The sequence below is a fragment of the Oryx dammah genome, unplaced genomic scaffold (assembly GCF_014754425.2).
Source record: "Oryx dammah isolate SB20612 unplaced genomic scaffold, SCBI_Odam_1.1 HiC_scaffold_8, whole genome shotgun sequence".
Lineage (NCBI taxonomy): Eukaryota > Metazoa > Chordata > Mammalia > Artiodactyla > Bovidae > Oryx > Oryx dammah.
Window position 1 is genome coordinate 15,431,447 of NW_024070192.1, and position 23,404 is coordinate 15,454,850.

At 51.9% G+C, this 23,404-nt stretch overlaps 1 protein-coding gene across 1 annotated transcript in view; it reads left to right on the plus strand.

The window, feature by feature from the left end:
* MARCHF10 (membrane associated ring-CH-type finger 10) overlaps positions 1–17,550 on the plus strand; it is an 89,074-nt gene extending 71,524 nt beyond the window's left edge. Inside the window, exons 8-10 of the mRNA XM_040245033.1 lie at positions 7,591–7,704; positions 14,293–14,335; positions 17,435–17,550. Of these exons, the coding sequence (XP_040100967.1) occupies positions 7,591–7,704; positions 14,293–14,335; positions 17,435–17,496 (219 nt within the window). The 3' untranslated portion in view covers positions 17,497–17,550. The remainder of the gene's footprint in view (positions 1–7,590; positions 7,705–14,292; positions 14,336–17,434) is intronic.
* The last annotated feature ends 5,854 nt before the right edge of the window (positions 17,551–23,404 follow it).

The window sequence follows — 23,404 nt, forward strand, 5'->3', positions numbered from 1 at the left end:
AGGAATAATAGTGGAGGTGGGTGCAGAGGTCTTGTGCAAGGCTCCCAATTCAGCTTGCTTCTCTGAGAAAGTCTGTTCCCAAATTGGACCACTGGAGGATTAGAAGACTTAGTCCCACTGCTGAGGTCCCACTACTGTCAGGGACAAAGTAGGAAGCTGCAGTAGCTGACTAGACACACAGAAATAGGAAAAGTCTGGCAAGCTCCACACTCAAATTTGCTGAAACAATTGAAGTTGAATACCCACAAGAGGAAAAAAAAATCAGGGTCTTGGAGAAATAGTCCCCAGTTTATATATCAAGTAATCTTGGGGGGGTGGTGGTAATGAGGAGCAGCTGTGCTCAGGGTTTACAAACATGTAAACACCGTTTACGGTTTACCTGTTTACTCTGTGCTTTTTTTTTGGCTGCACCCAACCAGGGATTGAACCTGTGTCCTCGGCAGTGAAAGCAATTAGTTCTAAGCACTGGACAACCAGGGAATTTCCCTATTGTGTGTTTAAAAAAAACACAAAACATCTCATGAATTAACTCTCTGGGCCATTGGATTGCAATTCTAGTACTGTGAAATAGTTAACTTTAGGTGGGAAGGTGATTTATGCCTGGAATAATAGTTCATTGCCCATGTCTCAGGCAAACACTTCTGTTTAGAGATATGCTGCCCAATATGGAAGCCACAAGACATGGCTAGCTCACAAACAAGTGGTTACTTCCAGTCCGGGTGTGCTGTGTTACACACCAGATTTCAAAGGCTCAGTCCAAAACTAAGAGTGAAAATCCCATGGATGGAGAAGCCTGGTAGACTACAGTCCATGGGATCACAAAGAGCTGGACATGACCGAGCAGCTTCACTTTCACTTAAAAAAAAAAAAAAATCACATAAATAACTTTATATTATAGTTTAAAATAAATAGTTGGTTGCTCATTTATGTCTGACTCTTTGCAACACCATAGACTGTAGCCTGCCAGGTTCCTCGGTCCATAGGATTCTCCAGGCAAGAATGCTAGAATGGGTTGCCCTTCTCTTCCCCAGGGGATCTTCCTGACCCAGGGATCAAAGGCAAGTCTCCCGCACTGCAGGCAGATTCTTTACCAGCTGAGCCACCAGGGAAGCCCATATTACAGCATAAATGATATTTAAAACATATCAGATCAAATAAAATACATTAGAATTATTAATAATTTCACCAGTTTCTTTCTATACTTCTTTATTGTGGCTCCTAGAAATTCTCAGGCTATGTGTGTTGTTTGCATTGGTGGCTCACATTGTATTTCTATTGGGTAGTGCTGATCTGGACGATGCCTGGCAACCAATAAGCAGTCAACAGATATTTATCTCAAATGAAAATAGTCCATCGTTACCATTATAATTCAAGACTGATCTCCCTCATCATGCAATTAGGAAAAAAAAAAAAGATTAATAACCACAACGGTAAAGGACATAATGTAAAAACCATAAAATCATTGTTAGCAGCTGAAATGTCACTCTTCAGAGGAGTCACTTTGGCTTTCGGATCACTGGCCTGTCAACGTGCGCGTGCCAAGTCGCTTCAGTTGTGTCTGACTCTCTCAGACCCTATGGACCATAGCCCACCAGGCTCCTCTGTCCATAGGATTCTCCAGGCAGGAGCCCTGGAGTGGGTTGCCATGCCCTCCTCCAGATCTTCCCGACCCAGGAATTGAACCCGATAACCCGCGTCTCCTGTGTCTCCTGGACTGCAGGTAGATTCTTGACCGCTGAGCCACCAGGGAAGCCCGAGTCTATATCCAGACCTTTTTTGTGCAAAAAGCACAACAGAGTCAAAACGGTTACCCTGAGTCTGGGCAGTCCTATAGTCACCTTTTGAAATCCTGGGTTATGGCTCCAGGAGAGAGTCACCACCAGCCTGTGAGTAGGGGAAAGCTGCCATGGGCACCCCACTGCCCCAGAGAGGGAACCGTGGGATAACTACCCCAGCCTCTCTCTTCCTGCTCTTTGGTCTCCTCCCAGGGCCTCCCATTGGCTGAACACAATGGGGAGCCAGAGGACAAGGCGGGCCAAGTAAACGCAATCCATAGAGATCAGCCTCTCGGCCGCAGAGCAGGGTGAGAAATGGAGCTGGAGGGGAAGATGGAAAATACCCAGCACACTAATTACATGACATGGAAGCAGAAAAGAGTTGAAATTAGTTTCGAGGAGAGCTTGACAGGCCATCAAAGCCTTTTGAAAATGCCCTTCATTATAATCACAGGGAGAAATTAGATTGACAGACCCACCCTGGTGGGAGAACAAAGGTCCCAAGAACCAACGTGCAATATTTATCTGGGGATGGAAAGCAGCTGAGGGCTCACACTTTTACGGCAGTTCCGACTGTTTCAATGGCTGGTGGTGAATTTAATAGCGTCTGTTTGCTAACAGTCTGAGTTAAACTGGAGGCACTAGGGAGGTGTGACTTCCATAAATTCAGAAGCTCTCCCTGGATGAAGATGGGAGTAACTGTCATTTAGCATAAAGATAGTGAGGAGGGACTTCCCTGGTGTAGCTAAGACTTGGTGCTCTCAGTGCAGGGAATCCCAGCTTCAATCCCTGGTCAGGGAACTAGATCTCACACGCTTCAGTGAAGATCAGAGATCCCGTGTGCCCCCACTAAGACCCAGCACAGCCAAGAAAAGACCAGAGAGGAAAAAGAGTGAGCCCTCCACACACAGGCTTTTGAGGACAAAGCCCTCTAATATACCTCACTTAGCATCTGACCACAGATGGACTTGCCCAGTAGGTACCCAGCCAGCACTGTCAGTATTCTCTGAGGGGCTTGGATTAGTGTGTGTTTCCCTGGTTTGGTTCAATGCACCTGAGTACGGCCAGCAGGAATGCTAACCAGGACCTGTAACAGGGCACTGAAATCCGATTTTCCCTCCTTTTTTTTGGACATTGGGTGGTCCCCACAGGGTCAGGGCTTGTTACCAGGCTCCAGGTGGCTAGATTAGGAACTCCTATAGGCTGTCTGGGGAGTGGCCCCATGAAGCTAAAGCAGCTGGAGGGGATGGAGGGGAGACCAGGACCTGAACTAAGCACCTTGGGCTGTGGGCATCAGGCAGTCCATTGATTGGCCTGCCAGGGTTGGCATCAACTTGCTCCCGCCCTTTCTCAAAGATGCCTGGCAATTAAGCCCAGCAGGCATTCCACACCCACTGCTCACCTCCCGGCAGTGTTGCCCGTGAAACAACTCCACATCGTCGTGTGTGTATGAGTGCACACGCACGCTCCTGAATCTGGAGGTGGGACTCACGATTGATTGATGGGTTGGTTGATTGGGTTTCTGAGCGGAAGGAAGAGCTCCTTGATGGCAACAGATAGAGCTCCAAGGAACAGTCCAGGTTCCAAAATGGACCATGAGAAAAGAAGTTTAAGAAAAGCCGAGGTCAGAGATTGTACACTCAAATGCCATAGAGACCAGGCAGGTTAATAGCTGCTCAGAATCTCCCAAGTGGCATCCACTGGGAGCGGTGGCTACTATGGCAAGGCAGTGAATACTCCCTCCAGCAGAAGGTGGTCACATCCTTCCTTCTTTCCTGCCCTCCTTCCTTTCAACCAGAGCACATCCACAGGCCAGATTCTGCTTACTGGCTACCAACTGTTGATCCTTAGCTGAGAGCAGGGTCTCTCAAAGATGGGTGGTTGCCAAACCACGGCCCACAGCATCATCTGGGAATTTGTTAGAAATGCACGTTCTTGGGCCCCACCCAGACCTACTGAATCAGCATTTGGGAAAAGGGGATATCCAGGAATTGCATTTAAAAGGCCCTTTCAGTAATTCTGACATGTGTTAAAGTTGGGACCACAAGAGTCAAAAGTCATCACTAAACCAAAATTATACACTTTCCCCCTCATTCTTTGATCCATGCAGGTATTTATTGAGCAATCATATTCCAGGCATGGGCCGGGCACTAGGAGCAAAGAGGCAGGCAAGGCACATGTGGTCCTTGCCCCGAATCCCAGCTTTAGTGCTTGTCTCTTGCAGGATGTTTTCTGTTTTGCGAAATACCATGTCCACTTGTATTAGCTCATTTTGTCATCACGCATTGAGGAAACGAGGCAGAGCAGAGGCTACAATTCTCCCCACTGATAAATGGAGTCCCCTTCTCCATGCACAGTTAAAAGTCTTTGCCCAGCGTCACAGGGCATGGTGGTCCCAGGCTGCCCATTCTGAGGTCCCAGGCTCCCTGTGTGATGAAGAAGTGCCCCTGCCATCCTGGCCCCTGCCACACAGGAGGGGCTCAGGGGGCCTCTGGCTGTCATTGCTCGGAAGCACAGGCCTGACCGTGCTCCCTCTCGGCTGTGGACACATGTCCCTGGACACACGTAGCCACCTAATCCCCCTCACACCTGGGAGCATCCTTGGAGCATATTTGAAGACTTGCTAGAACTCTTAGCCAGGCTCTCTTTCTTCGAGCAGATTACCTTGAGAATTTCCATCCATAACAACTCTCTCTGCCGAAATGAATTTGAGCAAAATAAAAGGGCAGGAGAAAAGGAAGAAAAACATCTGGTAGGTGGGCGGAGTGCCCCCCCTGAGCTCCTGCCCACTGCTTCACGTGCCTTCCCACCCCCATCTCTGCTGTTGCACGTGGGCAGCAAAGTGTGATGCATGTGGGCCACGGAGGGTCAGGTTGGGAGCAACTCCAAGAAATAATGCTCCAAAAATTAGCTCATCCTGCCCTTAACAACCAAGCACGACGGATGGAACTCTCTGATAACAAACGCCTCCTACTTGTGGCTTAGGGTAAAAAGGATGACTCCAAGCTGACTATGAAATGTCTGCGCCAGTTGGCCCACCCGGCCCCTTTTGTCCAGCATCACAGGCTCTGCAAAGGGCACACATAAAGGAGCTGGGCCAGCGAGATTTATGGCACCAAGTGACAGGTTCCCTCCCACAGACCAGAGAAGAGACACAATCTGCTGGAAGTGACTTGTCAAATGATCTGCAGAAAACATTAGTGGATATTTCCCCATCTGCATGCCTCCGGGTCTTATGGAGTCATAAAAAGTAAATGATTTCCCTGCACGCTTTGACAAACCTGATAGTTCCAAGCCATTTTCTAGCTGATTGATTTGCCATTATGCATCGGAGTGTCTGGGAGCAGAAAGGCTTCCTGGTGAAGCAAGCACTCAGGAGAGAGCCATCGACAGATCATGGGAGGCCCCCCACCTGGAAAAGTCAACGAGGCACAAGGCTTGGTCCTTGTGGTAGGTAGTCCGGGAAGGCTTCCCAGAGGTGGTGGCTCCTGAGACAGATGGCAAAGGAAGCACCGACTCCTGGGAAAGGTGGCAGGAGGCCTTTAACACAGAAAAAAGAGAAATGAGCCATCTCTCTGCCTGTTCTAGGCCAAGGTCAGAAGAGAAAGTCTAAAAATAGGCTAATCGCTAAGGACTGTTGGCTGGAGTCTTTGAGGCAGGTCTGTAGGGCAGGAGGGGGCTCAAGCAGTAACCTTGAGGCCAGTGGTCACCAAGATTCAGAGCTGGCCCCGATGCAGAAGGGAAGAGCACAAGGATCTTTGCTTAGCTTGAGCACCTTTTCTGGCAGCCGATCCATCCTGGAAGGGGTGTGCTCTGTGCTGGCTTCCTGCGCTGCCCTCCATGGGATGGGAATAGGACACCGGGCCTGCAAAGCCCCTCGGGCCCCCGGGGGAAAGGAAGGAGGAGGCACTGAGATGCTACTGTGTCAAGGCCGAGCTTCAGTTCTCCTGGGAAAGCAGTCACGGTTCCGACCTTTCCCAAGGGTGATGTCAAGGGCCATGCCCTCTGCCGGGGCTTCTAGTCCCCTGGGGTTTCCTGAGCCTCGTCTGGCCCATCCCTGATCCTCCCACCCTGGAGATCTGACCCGAGGACAGATGGGGGAATAAAGCGGCAGACGGGGAGGAGTCATCACAAATCTGATAATTTATTGAAGGTCGAGGCAGGTCCATGGGGCGAGGCTCTGCAAGACAGACCGCCAAAGGAGCCGAGGACAGAGGCGCCACGGTCACTCGGATGGTGAGATCTTCCCTAGAGGAACCTCCCAGTGTGTTCAGCACCAGTGAGAAAAATACACCAGCACCCACCCACCGAGAAAAAGCAAAGACATTAGCCAGTGAACGACGCAGCATACACAGCAAAGACGAAGGCTTAGGACTCAGGGAGGAATGCCTGGAACAAATGAGTTTCATCGGGAAGACTTCGGCAAGGAGGCGACCTTGAGACAGCTGTAAAGGAAGTCATAGACACAGCCTTGGAAAGGTGGAAAGTGGCAGAGGAGATTTCACAGCAGAGACACAGAGGGACTTCCCTGGTGGTGCAGAGGCTGAGTCCCCCTGCTCCCGGGGCAGGGGGTCCGGCTCCAATCCCTGCTAGGGAACTAGATCCCACCTCCTGAATGCTGCAGCTAAAGATCCCACATGCCCTAACTAAAGATCAAAGATTCTGAGTGCTGCAACTGAGACCCTGCACAGCTAAATAAAGATTTTTTCAAAAGAAACAGACGCACAAAAACAAGCCAACAGACACGTGAGAAAGAGCATGCGCAGAAGCCTTGAGGTTCACGTGCCATCCGAGGCCCCACCGGGCACATGCTCTCTGGGGCTTAGATGACAATAGGGCAGCTGGGGAGGGTGGGGAGTCGGGGAGCCCCTATGTGCGACCATCACTAAGCCCAGTTGTGAAGGGAGAAACTTAGCGAACTAAGGCCTGAGGCCCTTCCCCTGAGCAAATGAGGGATCTAGGAACAAAAAACATTCCCGCCATGGCACCTGTGTCCCAGATTCTCCAACAGACCCGTCTGCCTTCCTGAGTCACAGTCTCATCCTGTTGACTCCTCTTCTCAGTGGCCAGCAGCTGCACGTGTACATATAACATGACGTCCAGTTGCCTCCATTCTGCCTCATATGGTCCCACCATACCATCTCCCCAGCCCATGACAAGACTTTTAAAAAGTTCAAAACCAACACTTTCCCCATATACTCCAGCTATACTCGTGAGTAGAGAATTTTGCCCAACACACACTCTGCCCCCTCATGTGCGTGCTGCCTTTTAGACAAAGGCCCTGAATGGCCCTCAAAGCCACCTACCAAAGTCCCTCCCATCCTTTTAGGACCATCAGAGACACTGTCACCCAGGTCATATGCCACCAGCCTCTTTCTTCCCATTCACGACTCCTTTGTGGCCCTTGACACATCCCACTGATACGGGAGCCGTCTTTGAATGAGGCACACTCTCTCCCACATCACTGAATGGGGTCCCAGCAGGGAGCTGAGACCTTTGGCCCTGTGTTCTCCCAACACTCAGCTCAAGGCCATGGCAGGTAACTACTCAGTGAGTGTCCACAGCCCAGGACCAGGCCAGGAGCTTCTTCAGGCATCCTCCACTAGGCAGTCAAGGATTCCAGGATGGCTATCCTGCCTCCACCCCGGGTCCCTGTCTGCTCTGTTCTCCGGCCCCCCTCCAGAGCAGGCCTTGCCTTGGGGCGTGGGCTCCTGTTCCTATTTCTTGTCCCCTCTTGGCCTATTATCCTCCACCCTGTGATTGAGACCATGAATATTTTATAGATGAACTTAAAGGCTCTCTTGTTCACCTGTAGGTACAAAATGAGCTGATGAATTCAGGCTTGTATCTGGTGTTACTGCTCCATCTCTATGAACAGAGGTTTGCAGAACTCATGAGACTCAACCACAACCGGGCCACGAGAGAGAGGGTGAGTGGGGCCTGCCTGGACCATCAGCAGCAGCGTCACTGACCTTGCTGTGTGCTTTAGTAGATGCGTATCTGTGTTCAGCTGGTGGGATACGGCGCTGTCATCACTGGCACCAAGACTAATGGCTGCCAGGTATAGGCACAGTGGCCCTCTGGCTGAAAAGTGACAGTCAAGTGTGAGTGTTAGTTGCTCAGTCGTGTCTGACTGTTTGCAACCCCAGGGACTGTAGCCCACCAGGCTCCTCTGTCCATGGGATTCCCCAGGCAAAAATACCGGCATGAATAGCCATTCCCTCTTCCAAGGGATCTTCCTGACCCAGGGATCGAACCTGGGTCCCTTGCACTGCAGGCAGATTCTTTACTGTCTGAGCCACCAGGTCACATAATTGTTTCCTATTAAATATGAGTGGTAATTAAATGGTCACTAATGGTTATATAAGCAAGTGGGTCTCTAGGGAATATTTGGCGCCCAAAATAAGGCCAGCAAGGCTGCAGGGGCTGGGTGTGCATCACACGTGGATGTCCACTGCCCAAGCAGGGAGGGTCCATGAGAAACAGGAAGCTTCCCTGCCCCCAGCCAAGGGAGCTGTTTATTTTGCTTTGGCTCCCAGGGTATGCTATCCCAGCATCTGTGTGTGTGTATATGCCAAGAAACAAAGGTGCTGATGGGGTCCCATCTGTCACTAGAGAAGTGACAGCGTATTTACGAGGAATGATCAGCTGTGGCTACCCTTCCTTTAATAAAAGAAACAGGGCCCTCTAGGAGACTGCGTGGTGTGGGGGGAGAAGCCTAGATCCATTACTCAGATCGAAATGTGGGAGAACAGGGCAACCTCTGAAATGTACACATACCCTTGGCCGTTATCAAGTCAGAACCCTGAGCCCCAGGGGACTGTCCTCCTTGTTAAATGCCCCCGGTGGCCGCACCAGGGAAGAGCACTGGCAGGACAGGGGCGCCTTCCTTACCTGAAGGCCATGCCAGGCACTGATATGCTTTTAGTGTTTGGGGTTCCCAGGACACCCCCTGAGGCTTGAAATTTGACCTTCTGCTCACTTCAGAAGGTTACCACAGATTCAGAAGGGACTGAATTCATAGGTTCACAGAGTTCACGGGTTCAGAAGAGACATCCCTGGTGGTCCAGTGGTTAAGACTCCATGCTTCCAATGCAGGGGATACAGGTTTGATCCCTGGTCGAGGAACTAAGATCCCACATACAGTGCCACAATGGAAAAAAAAACACAAAAAAACAAAACGGTCACCACTGGAAAGCAAACCAGTGTAGCCGTGGACAAGCCGCCAGTGGGACCCTGAGGCAGCTTTAGCGATGCTCTGCTACGCGTCCCGCGCACCTCTCTCTCTTCACCGTCTTGCTCTCCACGTCTCTGTCTCTACTTTTCTACCTCGAGTGGACAAGGGGCGCCTGCCAGCACCGGTCACCGTCTGAAGGTGAAACCCAGCGACGCCAAGTGCCCCCTACACAGCCCCAGTCCCTGCGCCACCGGAGGCCGTGGTGGTCCATTCGGAGTCATCCCTGCTAGAAATGGGCCTCCCTGGTGGCTCAGTGGCAGAGAACCCACCTGCCGATGCAGGAGACGTGGGTCTGATCCCTGGGTCGGAAAGATCCCCTAGGAGGAGGAAATGGCAACCCACTCTAGTATTCTTGCCTGGGAAATCTCATGGACAGAGGAGCTTGGTGGGCTACAGTCCCTGGGATTGCAGAGTCGGACATGACTGAGCATACATGCACGCCTCTAGAAATGTTGGGTTCAGACCATTAATCATAAGCATTTGAGATCTGTCTCCATATCTTTCTGGCTTCTATTCTCCCCTTAGACCCTAAGTTCTCAATTAAGACAACAGGCTGGGTCTTCGCCAAGATATCTCCTCAGGCATCTCACCCTCTCTCTGACCCAGGCCTGTCCTTCCTTTCACTCTTAATGGTGACATAAATTCCTTAGAGAAATACATTTTTTAAAAAGTATAACAGGAAGCAGGAAATGATCCTTTGTTAACATTTCTGTAACCTTATTTTCACGATTCCACATCTTTTTTCATGAACTTTTTATTGCACATTGAACTTCAAAGCACCCAGGGTTCGATAAAGGTTACAGATGGCCACACCATCAACAAACGAAGGCAAGAGACATTAGCCTCTGGGACTATAACACTGCACACAGGAAGGCAACAAACAGCACAACCCCCTGGATGAAAAACCCACGCCCTTAAAGCATTGACCCTAGAGAACGTTCTGGTAAAACTGTCCCAGAGAAGGAGCAGGTAATGTGGGGAGCAAGCCAGGAGCCAGCAGGGAAGGAAGCAGGGAGGGCAGGGCATCACTTCTCTCATCACAAGCTTACTTGTAATTTGAGATTCCCCCGAAATACTGGGTGGGCCAAAAAGTCCTTTCAAGTTTTTGTACCATCTTGCAGAAAGACCCAAACAAACTTTTTGGCCAGCTCAGTAGTTCTCACCCATATAAACCACCAAGCAATAACCAGTACTAAGAACCAGTTAAGAGGTACCCGAATGGAAGTAGGAAAACAGGTGTGTGAATGTGCTCAGTTGCTCAATCATGTCTGACTCTTTGTGACCCAACGGACTGTGGCCTGCCAGGCTCCTCTGTCCCTGAGATTCTCCAGGCAAGAATACTGGAGTGGGTTGCTATAACAAGTGGCTTTTGTCAAATTGATTCTCTTCTGGATTTGAGTCTCAGTATTTCTTGCAGAAGATTCTAAGGGTGACGTTTAGCAAGAGAGAGGCACTATGATGAGAAAGAATGCCCCCTTCCCTCTTCTTTACTGACCAGAACCTGAAAAGCCATTCACAACAGGCTCCTGGTTGTGTCTCAATAAGACACAGCGGTGAAGGCCTGTCCATGGTGGTGATCATTCATTCACACCTGCATATCAGGTGCTGAGATGGGGACCTGGGAAAGTGGCTATCAGACATGATGTCTCTTTCTCTGAGGAGTTAATAATCAGGTGGGAAGGTGAGACTCACATATAGGGAAAACCAGGAAATAATCAAAAAGTAGCCCTTGATCCAGAGAAGGCAATGGCAACCCACTCCTGTTCTCTTGCCTGGAAAATCCCATGGACGGAGGAGCCTGGTAGGCTGCAGTCCATGGGGTTGCGAAGAGTCGGACCTGACTGAGCGACTTCACTTTCACTTTTCACTTTCCTGCATTGGAGAAGAAAATGGCAACCCACTCCAGTGTTCTTGCCTCGAGAATCTCAGGGATGGCAGAGCTTGGTGGGCTGCTGTCTATGGGGTCGCACAGAGTTGGCCACGGCTGAAGCGACTTAGCAGCAGCAGCAGCCTTTGATCAAGAGAACTAACAGATCCAGTGAATTCCCAGAGGCTGTGAAATAAAAAAACCAAGATCTTCCCTGACAGTGGCTTCCTGGGGTTTTCAGTGATCTTATAAATGAATAATTTGGCTCCCCAGTGAGGCTGTGAGCCTTTTTAAGGCAGAGTCAAACCTTCTACATCTATCCTTTTCCTGAAGCTGGACACACGATGATTCATGATTGACTGCTGACCAAGTCCCAGACACTATGGATGCCAGGAGCACTGAGTGGTTACACACTTGCTAAATTACTGCCAGAAAAGGATGTGGTCTGCTAAGGGTTGCAGGAGTGGGTCAGGGGGAGGATATGGTCATTGGCAAGTTGGAACAAGGAACCCTTACCTCTTTTGTATACCATGGTCCTCCAGTGCCTTGAAAATCCCTGGCACATACTACACACTCAGTAACCTCCTGATGCTCAAGCAATGAAAAAGTGAACAATACTTGCTTCTTCAAGAGGCAAGTATTGAAAAAATTGGAGAAATGTGGAGAAAATGATAATATAAATTTATGGAGAAAAAACAGTATTCTAGATAAAGGAACACTTTCAAGTTCAAGGTATATCTGAGTATTCAGAGGTTTTCTACATGTCTACCACGTGCTAGGTCCTAAACTGTGTTCGCTCTGTTCAGTCATGTCCAACTCTTTGTGACCCTATGGACAGTAGACCCCCAGGCTCCTCTGTCCATGGGATTTTCCAGGCACGAATACTCCAGTAGGTTGCCATTTCCTCCTCTAGGGGATCTTCCTGACTCAGGGGCTGAACCCATGTCTCCTACATTGCAGGTGGATTCTCTAACCACTGACCCATCGGTGAAGCCCTTGGGTTCTAAACTAGATCCTGGGGAATATAAAGATGATCAAGACACACTTTGCCTAAAAGGGATTCAGAGTCCAAAGAGACAGATGGGTAACCAAGAGTATCCAAAAAAATAAAAAGTGCCTTGTGTTATTTCAGGAGATGGAGCTGGATGTGGAAGAAGGCAGAGTTAAAGGACAGGAAGGGGCCACTGTTCTTACCCACCCTCCACCCTTGCTTCTTCCATACCTTCTGCAGGACAGATCCTCCAGGCAGGAGGGACACAAGCCAACGTTTCAGAGGCCTTTGCTCTGAATCCAGTTAGCTTGTACTCTTTGCCATCCGTCTTCCCACTGCTTTGGGAGCCTGGTGGCAAAGCACTTCTTTATTGCTCCTGTCAACCAATCAGCTGAGGAGGTGATGCTGGAGCTCAATCTTGGACCAGTGCTGGTGAGGAGGGAAGGGCGTCCACGCAGAAGGGAACACAGAGGCTCAGGAAGGAAAAGACTTGCGTGTCTGGGAAAGTCAAGGCACTGAGTGTGGCCAGAGCTGGCCGGAAGTAAGCAGGATGTGACAGGGTTGAGTGCAGCTCTGGGAGGCTATGGAAGGCTTTCTAGCCTGAGGTTGACAGGTCAGGAGAGCTCTGTTTCTGAGAGGGAGCGGGAGTGGCCATGTGGAGGGTGGGCTGAAGGGGGAAGAGCCCAGCTGGGCAGCTTCTGCACTGGGACAGGGTGAGGGGGCCCACGTGGGGAGCACTGGAGGTGGAGGGCCAGATTTAAGTGGGCACAGAGAGTGAAGTATGGGCTGAAGGGAGCAGTGACTGTTATGCTCTGCAAATGCCTAGCAGGAAACTGGCCTTTTCTCTCTCCAGCTGTTCACAATGAGAGAATCTCCAGAGAACATGGGGCCCCACCAGCCTCACCTGACCTGCTTGGCTCACCCTTTAATCTCATGGGGACATAGGACTGTTCTGCAGGGTGAAGCTAAAAGGACATGCCTTCCCTCCGCCTTCTCCCTTTCAGTGCCCATGCGGCGCACTCCAGTACTCAGGGGCGGCACCCTCCGGGGTTCCCTAACCTGGGCTTCCTCCTGGGTGTGGGTTTTGTCTGTGCCACACTCTTCATCCCCTCTCAATGAAATGACCCTGGACCCAAAATTGCTCTCCCTGCCTGCCCACGGCAGCTTCCTTACACCTCTCAAGTGCCTCATTTGCCAAACTAGATGAAATAGAAAGAATCCCTGTGTGTGTGCGTGCACTAAAAGGCAGAGCATAGGCGGGACCCCATGGCTTCCACGATGCCCTCCTGGCACAAGTACCCACCTGTCTTCTGCCTCAGGGGTGCTACTTTCATACTTCACCTGGAAGGGGAGGGGAGGGTGTTGAAGTCGCCCTGAAATCCCACTGGCCTATCCGTGTGTGAGGATCCATGGATCTTCCCTAGGCTCTCTCCGGAGCCATTCACACCATCTCTACAAAACGGAAAACCCTTGCCTCAGAAGACCAAACCAACCCAAAATTATGCAAGGCCCAGGCTTGGTCAACTATTAGGAAAGCTTGCCTACTCACCAAGTTGGCGCCCCCTGGTGGCCATCATTAGATAGCCACCATCTCCGGGCGCAGAATCTAGAGGCAGGATGAGGTCGTCCTAGCAGCCTGGGGAACACGGAGGCCGTTGCTAGCACCGCCCGATGTATAATTTACCAGGTAACCAGGACTGCTCCTCTAGAAGAAATTCCAACCTTCTGCCCTTTCCCCCGGCCTTCTGGGGAGAGGGACTCAGAGGCTACACTGGCCAGACAGTTGCCCCAGTAACAGCGTCCAGCACCCCTTGTTTTGTCCCCCAGCCTGCCACAAAGGCCCTCCTCCCCCTGGGGGGGGGAATGGCACAAGCCCCTCTGCCCCAGAGCCCACATCCTTGCAGCCTCGCACAATGGCCTCCCACGGAGTACACAGTGTTTCTCATTGTGGCATAAAATGCCATAAAGTCAGAACAAAGAGGGAGCCCAGAGCCTTGATGGGCCTGCTGCTTCCTGCCGGGTGGAGAATACAACCGATTGTTTAAAAGCCAGTGGTGAGGCAAGTGGCCAATTAGCCCGGCTTTCACCCCCACTGCCTGGAAACGTGACTCTGGACCGTCAGGATGGGGTTCCGCTGCTCAGATCAATTGCTGAGAGGTCGCAGGTCTGTTCACACTGCCAAATTTAGACGCCTCAAACAGGCGAAGGTGACCTGCGCTATCGCTGACGCTGTCTTTAGGAGGCGCCTACGCCCCACAGGTGCTGAATATCAACACTGCCCTCGCACCTCCACGCCTCCTCCTCTGCCCCTTTAAGGTGATGTCAGGGATTCCTAGAATATTCCCGCGACTAGGGGATTAGACATCTGTTCACAATTGCTTTGGAAAAAACCGTTCATTTTTCATTGTCTTCTTTCCCATAGTTGTCAAGAAACTACCCACAACCCAGACCGGAAGAAAATGAAAGTAGGTGTGAGGATCAGTCCTGCCATATTGAGGGTGTTTGGCAATTTGCTGTCTTTCTGTGGCTGTGTTGAACCTAATCCTATGGAAGGAAGTAACAACCACCCCCTGCCCCCAGAGGCAAAAATAACCCCACAAAGCTGGGGAAACCCTAGCTGCAGCAGTCAGCAAGGCAGTCCAAGCGTGCTAGATGCAGAAGAGATAAGAGTTTGGACTCATGCTGAAAACAAAAGCAAAGGCGGGCAAAGGGAAGATCAGTCTTCCTCAGGCACAGGATGACCCGCTGCAGGTTTTCTTCCTTTCCCTTTACTGGGATTCTCCAGCATCCAGCACTTGGAGGAGTCTCTTGGGATTTCTTCTAAACCCCGGAAGGGCACCGTGTAGCCATTACATAAAGGGACCACCATCATTCACAAGTTAGTATTGGAGTTACTGGATTTTCTCACACTTCGGCCCAAGCCAGTGGGCCTGCTGGATTCAGAAGTTGAGCAAGGAAAACAAGTGTCGGGAAAGGGCCAAGGAGCCAGACCAGCTGTCTCCAGAGCAGGCTTATTATCCCATAGAAAACCCGACTTAAGAAAGCGTGCTCAATTAAAGCAGGCAGGCTGGTGGTCAGATGTGGGAAGAACTATCCCATCAGCCATAAACGTTACAGTGAACTAAGGAAGGGGGTGCCAGAAGTGACAGTTCCATCCCCAGAGGCTGTTCTGGAGAGAAATGTCACAACTGCCTGCCTTAAAAGTTTAAAACAGCTATTTCCACTCAGGCATTGCCATCAGAATCACCCGGGGAACTTAGAAAAATATAGATTCCTGGGCCCGTCCTAGAGACACCGATTCAGGCACTGGGGTGGGCCCCTGGTGACCCTGATACAGTCAGTGGTCATGGTAATGCTTTGGGGACCCACACCTCGCCCCCCGCAACCGACCCGCCCGCAGAGGCTGAACCAGCTCAAAACTCCACAGGGTGGGGCCCAGATGACGACCCTAGAGCACCCAATCTATTATTCGGGGCACGCAGTCCCGAGAACCCGGCAGATCATTTTCAGAGTGGGGAGGGCTCTACCAGGCTCTCCCTTCACAAAAGGAACTCGTAGGGTCCCAGTCCCCGGGCGCCACCGCGGGGGTCCACCCGAGCCGGGTGAGGGCCTCGCAGGGTCGCGGGGCCACTCGGCGGGCGGCCAGTCCCCGGCGTCGTCGCCCGGGCCGACCCCGAGCAGCTGCTCCCCCTCGGGCCGCCGGGAAGGGAGGGCAGGCAGGGAACGGTGAGGACTAGGAAAGACCTTTGTGTGCGGGCGCACGCGCCCCGGCTCGATCCAGAGAGGGCCCGCCGCGCGTCGGCCGGGAAGGCTCGGTGGCCCGAGGCTCCGGGCAGGGTCTCGGCGCCGCGCCCCGCCGCGCCCCTCCCGGCCCCCGCCCCGGAGGCGCCCGCGCTCTTCCCCGTTCGGGGAAACCTGCAGCGGCGGGCGCGCCTGGGCGGGTCTGGCTGGGCAGGGGCGACCCCTAGTGCCCAGCGGGGCCTGCTGCCGCCCTGCCGCGGGGGGCGGCCCGGAGCAGGATGGAGAGCCTCCCTCCACACCCCGGCTTGGGGATGCGGAAGGGGCACCGCGGCTCCAGGCCTGGGGCCCCCGGTTTGGGTGACATCTCGAGGACAGGAGAAGAGCGCCCCCAGGGTGGTGCTTAAAAAGGCGCCTCCGCCGAGGGAACCCTGCCTCCAGTGTTGCACCGAGGCAGATGGTTCCCGCCCCCAGCCCCGCACCATGTCATAACCGCTTCTCTTCAGGAAGCTGGGACTAGCTCTAGGATCCACCCCCTCCCGGTAGAGTCCTAATGTGGGGGGCTCAGATTTCCCCCGCTGGAAACGGGTCCAGGGCCTCTCCGCCTGTCCCAGCCCTGCGCACACCCCAGGCGCCGGCAGGGGCAGCCCCGTGCAGAGGGACCGTCTTGGCTCGCTGCTCAGACGCCGCCGGGGCCTGGCTTCCCGCCTGCGCTCTGATCAGGACAAGAGCCAGGGCAGCCAAAGGCGGATCCACACGCCTCGCGCCCTCCCCCCTGGGGCCATGGCTTCCCTGGTCCCGGCAGTCTGGCGGGACTCACCTGGTTGGCAGCGCTCTGTGAAGATGGGTTGCCGCAGCTGAGTCACGGCTGTGACCCGCCGTCCTAGCCCCATGCAGGTAAACAGGGAGGGAAAAGGCAACTCATCAGGGCACAGCAGGTGACACAAAGATGCCAGCCTCTGTGGCTCATGCCAACCTTCTCGCTGGGCACCCTGTCCTGGGCTCCTGGGAACCAAGACTGGACACAAAATGCCACAGGTGGCACCGAGTTAAGGGCTGCTGGGGAGAGGCCCTGGGTGGGTGTGCCTGGGTCTAACACATTGTCACACAGCCCCCCTGACAGCTGCTTCTTGGCTGGCACGAATAATGGTCACCACAGTCAAGTCCAAGTCCAGGGAGAGGAATCATGCCTCCAGCAGCCTGGAGTGGGCAGGTGTGGACAGGAGCGGCCATGAAGGCCTTCAGCCACGGCTGGGCCAGAGCATCTGCCCCCTACCCCAAATGTACAAGTCAAGGCAACTAGATTTTGGGGGAAAGAGGAAGGTGAAAGAAGGTGGGCAGCTCTTGGAGCTGGGGCTGCATTGTGGTGGAAGAAGAAGCTGAGAGTGTCCAGGTAGGGATGGAGGGAGGCGGTTACTCTTGTTCCCTTGCCCTTCACCAGTCAGAATGTGCTTCCAAATAGGGAGCGCTCACTCCAGCCAATGAGAAAAGAAATATTGAGAATAAGAATCTTTCTCAAGAATAAAGAAAGCACCCCACCTCGGCTCTTCTGCTCTGACTCCACTGCTTCTCACTGCCTCTGTGCCCACCCCCATCACATGACCCTCTGTGTCCAGCCAATTTGATCCCTGAAAGACTGCGGGGCCTCTGTTCCTCACACTGTTCCAGGCACTGTAGCATGTGGTGTGTGTGTGTCTGTTGTGTATTGTCTGTGTGTCTGGTCACTGGTGCTGGGGCAGGGGCTTGGGGGAGCCGGGCAGGAAGGGCAACGATGCCATCCTCCTCCACGACAGAGTCTGCAGCCTGAGCTTCCTCTTGCTTTCCAGGTTTCGAGCTGGGAGATGGGAGTGACGGCAGCATTTGTGAAGGCAACAGCCGAGTTGTCTAGCAAGGGAGCTGGCCCCGGAGCTGGCCGGGCAGAAGCCTCTCCTCCTGGCCGCCCTTCCTCCTCCTCGCCACTGAAACCGAAACCGATGTTCCCAGTTATCTTTTTCACCTTCTGCCACTCTTTTTGGGGTCTGGCTCGAGCATCCACAGACAGCAACAGCAGCCCGCTCAGCCCCAGACCTGGGCTTGCTGAGGCCCCACCAGCTGCCCAGCTGCTGCCCCTCCACCCAGACGTCCAAGGGGACCCATTGGCCCTAGTGGGCCCCATGGCCTGGGGTCCCTCTGCAGAGGGCGCCCCTTCAGGTCTCACTCCACCCTGAGTGGAATCAGTAAACTGACGTTATTCACGCAGCTTTGTCTTGTGCTCATTCCAGTCCCCTTGGACAAAGGCTCAGGGCCTGAAACTCTGAGGAGTACACCTCCCACACTCCCCGCCCCCCGTCTCACCTCTCCTTGTCCCCACCATCACTGCCACGAGGGATGACACCGCCTGGGCCCCCACAGGCTGGCTGGCTGCCCCCGTAGGTACCCACTTAAGAGGGTTTGGTACATTTCCTCCACACTTCTCTCCTAATTGCATCTTATCACCCAAAGACCAGATCAAGACTTAGGATGAAAATCAAGGCGGAGAATTTAGTAAGAAAAGAAGAGGTAGGTGTGTGTATATGAGAGAGAGACAAAGCCAAGTCAAAATAAAGACAGAGGGAATGAACTACTGATACCTGCAAAAACATTACAGCAAATGAAAGAAGCCAGTCACGGAAGACTCCATACTGTACGATCCTGTTTACATGCAGTTTCTAGAAAGGCAAACCACAGGGACAGGACACGCGCTCGAGGGGACTTTGTGGGGTGATGAGCGGCTTCTGAAAGCTGGTCTGTGGTTATGTTCACACAACTGGATGCATTTACTAAAGCTTATCGAACTGTGTGCTGAACATAGGCGACCTCTGTGGTGTAATTGTAAAATATGCCTCAACAGACTTTCTAAACAATGGAAGAAGGGGCAGAGAAAGGGTAAGAGAGAGAAAAAGGTAAAAGAGGAAGAGGTGCTTCTCGAACCGCCTTTAAGACCTGCCCGCCTCAGAACAAGAGGGACCACTGAAGATGTTGCTGCCAAGGGGTCCCCCAAATAAGTTACAGCATCAGTAGAGTTTAGGAAAAGCTAGACGTCAAAATCTTGTCTGATATGTTCCACAGTTAGGCAAAGTGACTCAAGGACTGCAAACAAGATTCCACCAGGCTGCCTAGATCCGAGAACCACAGAAGAACACCTTTAAATGTGCATAGTGCCTGGAAGAGCCACTCAGGTTGAAAATACCTCCATGCTGTACATAAGATTCCTATAACCTCAAGTTGTTCCACTCACCAGTGGAGCTCCAAGCCCTGATCATTCTATGAGAGCATGGGTCTTTGTTTTTAACTGAATTGTAAGGTCAACTGAAGATAAAGGATTTGTCTGAGAGCCAATACTGAGAAATATCTAAGGGACAGTGCATATTTTAAAATAAGGTTTATAGAGAACTTAATGGAATTTGAGTAAATGGCTGGGTAAATATTCTGGCAGGCCAAACCTGCAGTAAGATGTAGCAGGGTTTGAGGCAGCTACCCTGAAACCGTTACAGGTTTACATCAGCCGGTGTTGGGTGTGGGGAAACCATCTGAAGGATTTACAGACAAAAGCAGGAGTGCCTCCTGTGAGGTCTGGGTGGCAAGAGGTGCAAGACAGCAGACCCGCACCATCAATTCATCGCCACTGCAGCCCAGGGGCCTGCCGATGGGGCTTCTCATGGCCCAAGATGCCAAAGTACCAAGTCTCATCTATGAAAAGACAATGATGGGTCCAGTCTTCTTTCCTGGGAAATCCCACGGACACAGGAGCCCAGCAGGCTACAGTCCATGGGGTGCCAAAGAATCGGACACGACTTAGTGACTAAACAACAACATGGATTTGTCAGTTTCTGTTGTGTGTGTGTGTGAGTCACTCAGTAGTATCCAGCTCTTTGCAACCCCATGGACTGTAGCCCGCCAGGCCTCTGTCCATGGAATTCTCCAGGCAAGAATACTGGAGTGGGTTGCCATTTCCTTCTTTAAAGGATCTTCCTGACCCAGGGATCAAACCCAGGTCTCCTGCATTACAGGCAAATTCTTTACCCTCAGAGGCATCAGGGAAGCTTCTGTCACGTGAGTACTGAAAGTGTGAAGTGAAAGTGAAAGTGGCTCAGTCGCATCCGACTCTGTGACCCCATGGAATTCTCTAGGCCAGAATACTGGCCTTCTCCAGTGGATTTTGCTGACCCAGGCGTACTGCAAGAAGCTAAACAATTAAATGCATTATTTGTGATTTTAAAAAAAAGACAACGATGGGGACTTCCCTGGTGGTCCAGCGGTTAAGACTCCACACTCCCAATATAGGCGGCCCAGGTTTGATCTGGCCAGAGAAGTAAATCCTGCATGCTGCAACTAAAAAAAAAAAAAAAAAAAAAAAATCAGGTGCTACAACTAAGACCTGGTACAGCCATATAAATAAATTTTCAAAAATAATAATAAAAAAAGAATGAAAAGGGCTATCTCCCTCCCCTATAACTGGCTAAATATTGGCAGAACCTACTCGATGCTGAGGCACATTGGACAGGACACAGGGTCTTTCTATGCCTTTGGGTCTTTAGGCAGCTTTTACCTACTATCAGCTTGTGCTTCCCTGGTGGCTCACAGGGTCAAGAATCCACATTGCAGGAGACCTGGGTTAGACCCTTGGGTTGGGAAGATCGCCTGGAGAAGGGAATGGCTGCCCACTCCAGTATTCTTGTCCAGAGAATTCCATGGACAGAGGAGTCTGGCAGGCTACAGCCGATGGAGTCACAGAATCTGACTCAACTTTCACTTTTTTCAACCATGCATAGGTTGTGAAGACGCAGGGAAAAAATGCACAGCGCCCACCTCCTTGGAGCTCAGTTCTCACTGGGGCAGCAGGACATGTGTAGAAAACATGATACTGAGGCAACAGGAGCCCACAGGTCGCCCTTACAGAGCACGTCCTAGGAGCTGGGCCTGAGGGTAAGCGTTTTACATTTATCTTTAATCCTCACAATACGCCCATGAGGCAGATACAAGTAACCCCATGTTACATGGGAAGAAATGTGCGCTAAGGTTCTCTAGAGAAAAAGAGCTAATAGGATATATAGAGAGATTTAGTATGAGGGATTGGCTCACAGGATTATGGAGGCTGAGAAGTCCCACCGTCTGCCATCGGCAAGCTAAGGACCTAGGAAAGCCAGTGATGCGGTTCCAATTCAAACTTGGGCCTGGGAACATGGGGCGGGGGGCGGCAAGACTGTGAACCCTGGTTGGCGTCTGAAGGCCTGAGAACCAGAAATGTTGATGCCCAAGAGCAGAAGATGGGTGTCCTAGCTCAACAGAAAATCTGTCCTTTCTCTCCCTTTTTGTTCTATTCAGGCCCTCAATGGATTGGACAATGCCCACCCGCCCACCCTGGGGAGAGTGATCTTTACGGTTTATTGATTCAAATGCCAACCTCTGGACTTCACTGGAGGTCCAGCGGTTAACAATCCCCCTGCCAATGCAGAGGCCACTGCAGCATGCCAGGCTTCCCTGTCCTTCAGTCTCCTGGAGTTTGCCCAAACTCATGTCCATTGAGTTGGTGATGCCATCCAACCATCTCATCCTGTCTCCCCTTTCTCCTCCTTCCTCGTCATTCCCAGCATCAGGGTCTTTTCCAATGAGTTGGCTCTTCACATCAGGTGGCCCAAGTATTGGAGCTTCAGCATCAGTCCTTCCAACAAAGCACCATGCTTCGAAAGCATCAGTTCTTCAGCACTCAGTCTTCCTTAGGGTCCACCTCTCACATGTGTACATGACTCCTGGAAAAACCACGGCTGTGACCATATGGACCTCTGTCAGCAAGGAGATGTCTCTGTTTTTTAATATGTTGTCTAGGTTTGCCATAGGTTTTTCTTCTTTTAATTTCGAGGCTGCAGTCACCATCCTTAGTGATTTATATACACTGCTATGCTCAAAATAGAAAACTAATGACAACTGACTGTATATAGCACAGGAAACTCTACTCAGTGCTCTGTGGTGACATAAATGGGAACGAAATCCAAGGAATACAGGATATATGTATACGAATAGCTGATTCAGTTTGTTATACAGTGGAAACTAACAACATTGTAAAGCAACTGTACTCCAATTTTAAAAAATAATAAAATATCCATAATAGAGCAAACGTCTCATATGTGAACCAAGCCCCCACTTCATTTCTACACATCCTAAGCAATTCTCCTCTTCTGGCTGCAGAGTGCTGCATGCAGGATCTTAGTTCCCCAAACAGAGATCAAAGCCGGGCCCCACAGAGTCTTCACCACGAGACCACCAGGGAAGTCCCCATCCTATGCAATGCTGTGCAGTGCGTGCCATGTCCAGCCCCCGCCCAGGCTAATCAGGTGTCCCTCCCCCGCTGCGTCAGGAATGGAGGCCAGAGAAAAAGGAAAGGAGAGAGGTCACTTTTAGCCCTTACACTCAAAACAGGCTTCTGAAACTCAGCACAGATGTCTCAGGTTGAGAGAGAGTTCTTGAGCCTCACAGTCTGACTGTAAGATCATGGGGGGTGGAGGTGGGTTCTCTCCTGTATCCCATCCCCCAGCCTTTTTATAGAGCAGGGAGGGTGGAGAAGTGATCAGCCAAGTCCTTCCCCTCCCGGTGCCTGTTTCCTTATCTGTCAAGGGGCACAGTTGCAACCAGCTGAAGATAGGTTGAGAGGATAAAATGAGTTTATTCATGGTAAGCAGTTAGAACAGGGCCATACCTAGTAAATAATATGTATCTTGATCATTACCATCATCATGGAGGGATGGCCTGTCTGAGGCAATGTCCCCAAGTTCCCTGCAGCCCCAGAGTAGGAAAAGACACCATCCAAAAGTTTCTCAGGTCCCAGAGAGAGATACAGACAGGCCTCCCTGAGTAAGCCGGCAGGGCTGGGCAATGACCAAGGAGGGCCAGATCCCCGGACACACCACAGGCCCTCAGAACTTAAGAGATGCCAGGCAGGAAAGAAAAAAAAAAGCAAGCTGACTAGAAAACCTGAACCAACCAGGGTTTCGCTGAACTAGCTACAGTTCTGCCCTCAGCCACTAGCAGAAGCTAGTCCATTTTCTGCACTGACTGCAAGCAACAAATCCATTTCAAGGGGGAAAGGCCTGCATGCTGCTTTGTCCCTTTCCTTTCTCCAGGGCTGGCCTCCCTGGCTGCTTTGCTGGACAAGGATTGCCATCTGCAGATCCAACGGGGCCGATTCAGTGGGGAGTCGAGACTAAAGTCAGCCTTCACTGGGCCTCCTGGCTGCCCTGACCCCTGAGACAGAGGCCTGAACATCCGAGCACTTTCATCTCACGCCAGTCTCACTCAAGGACCCTCCACGTTCCCTCCACCGCCTTTCCCTTTCCTCCCCCTTCCTGCCCGCCTTTCCCTCCAGATGCAGTTCTTGACCTTGTCCCTGCCACAGACTCCCGCCCTAGTGCTCCAGGCAGCTTGGCAGGGCCCAGCCAGCTCTGTTCCAGGAGAGCCATGTGGTGCGGCTGGCCGGCTCCTCACCCCCGCGGCCTCACAGTGCTGCCCGCTGGGCCAGGCCAGCTCCGCCAGGACACCTGGGAGCAAGCCACCTCCGATTTGACAAGAAGAGGTTGTGAGAAGGGCTGACACCACTCTCTGGAGAGCAGCCCGTTCATTCATGGATTCAGCGAGCCATCCCGGAGGCCAGGTGGCCAGAGCTGTGCCGGTTTTTGCCCCACCAGTGCTAGCAGGGCTTGGAGCCTGGATTCAGTGCTCTTTGCCCAGGCACCAGGGGCTGGGTCTCAGGGCATCATAGATGGAATGTAGAGAGGGTGAAGGCT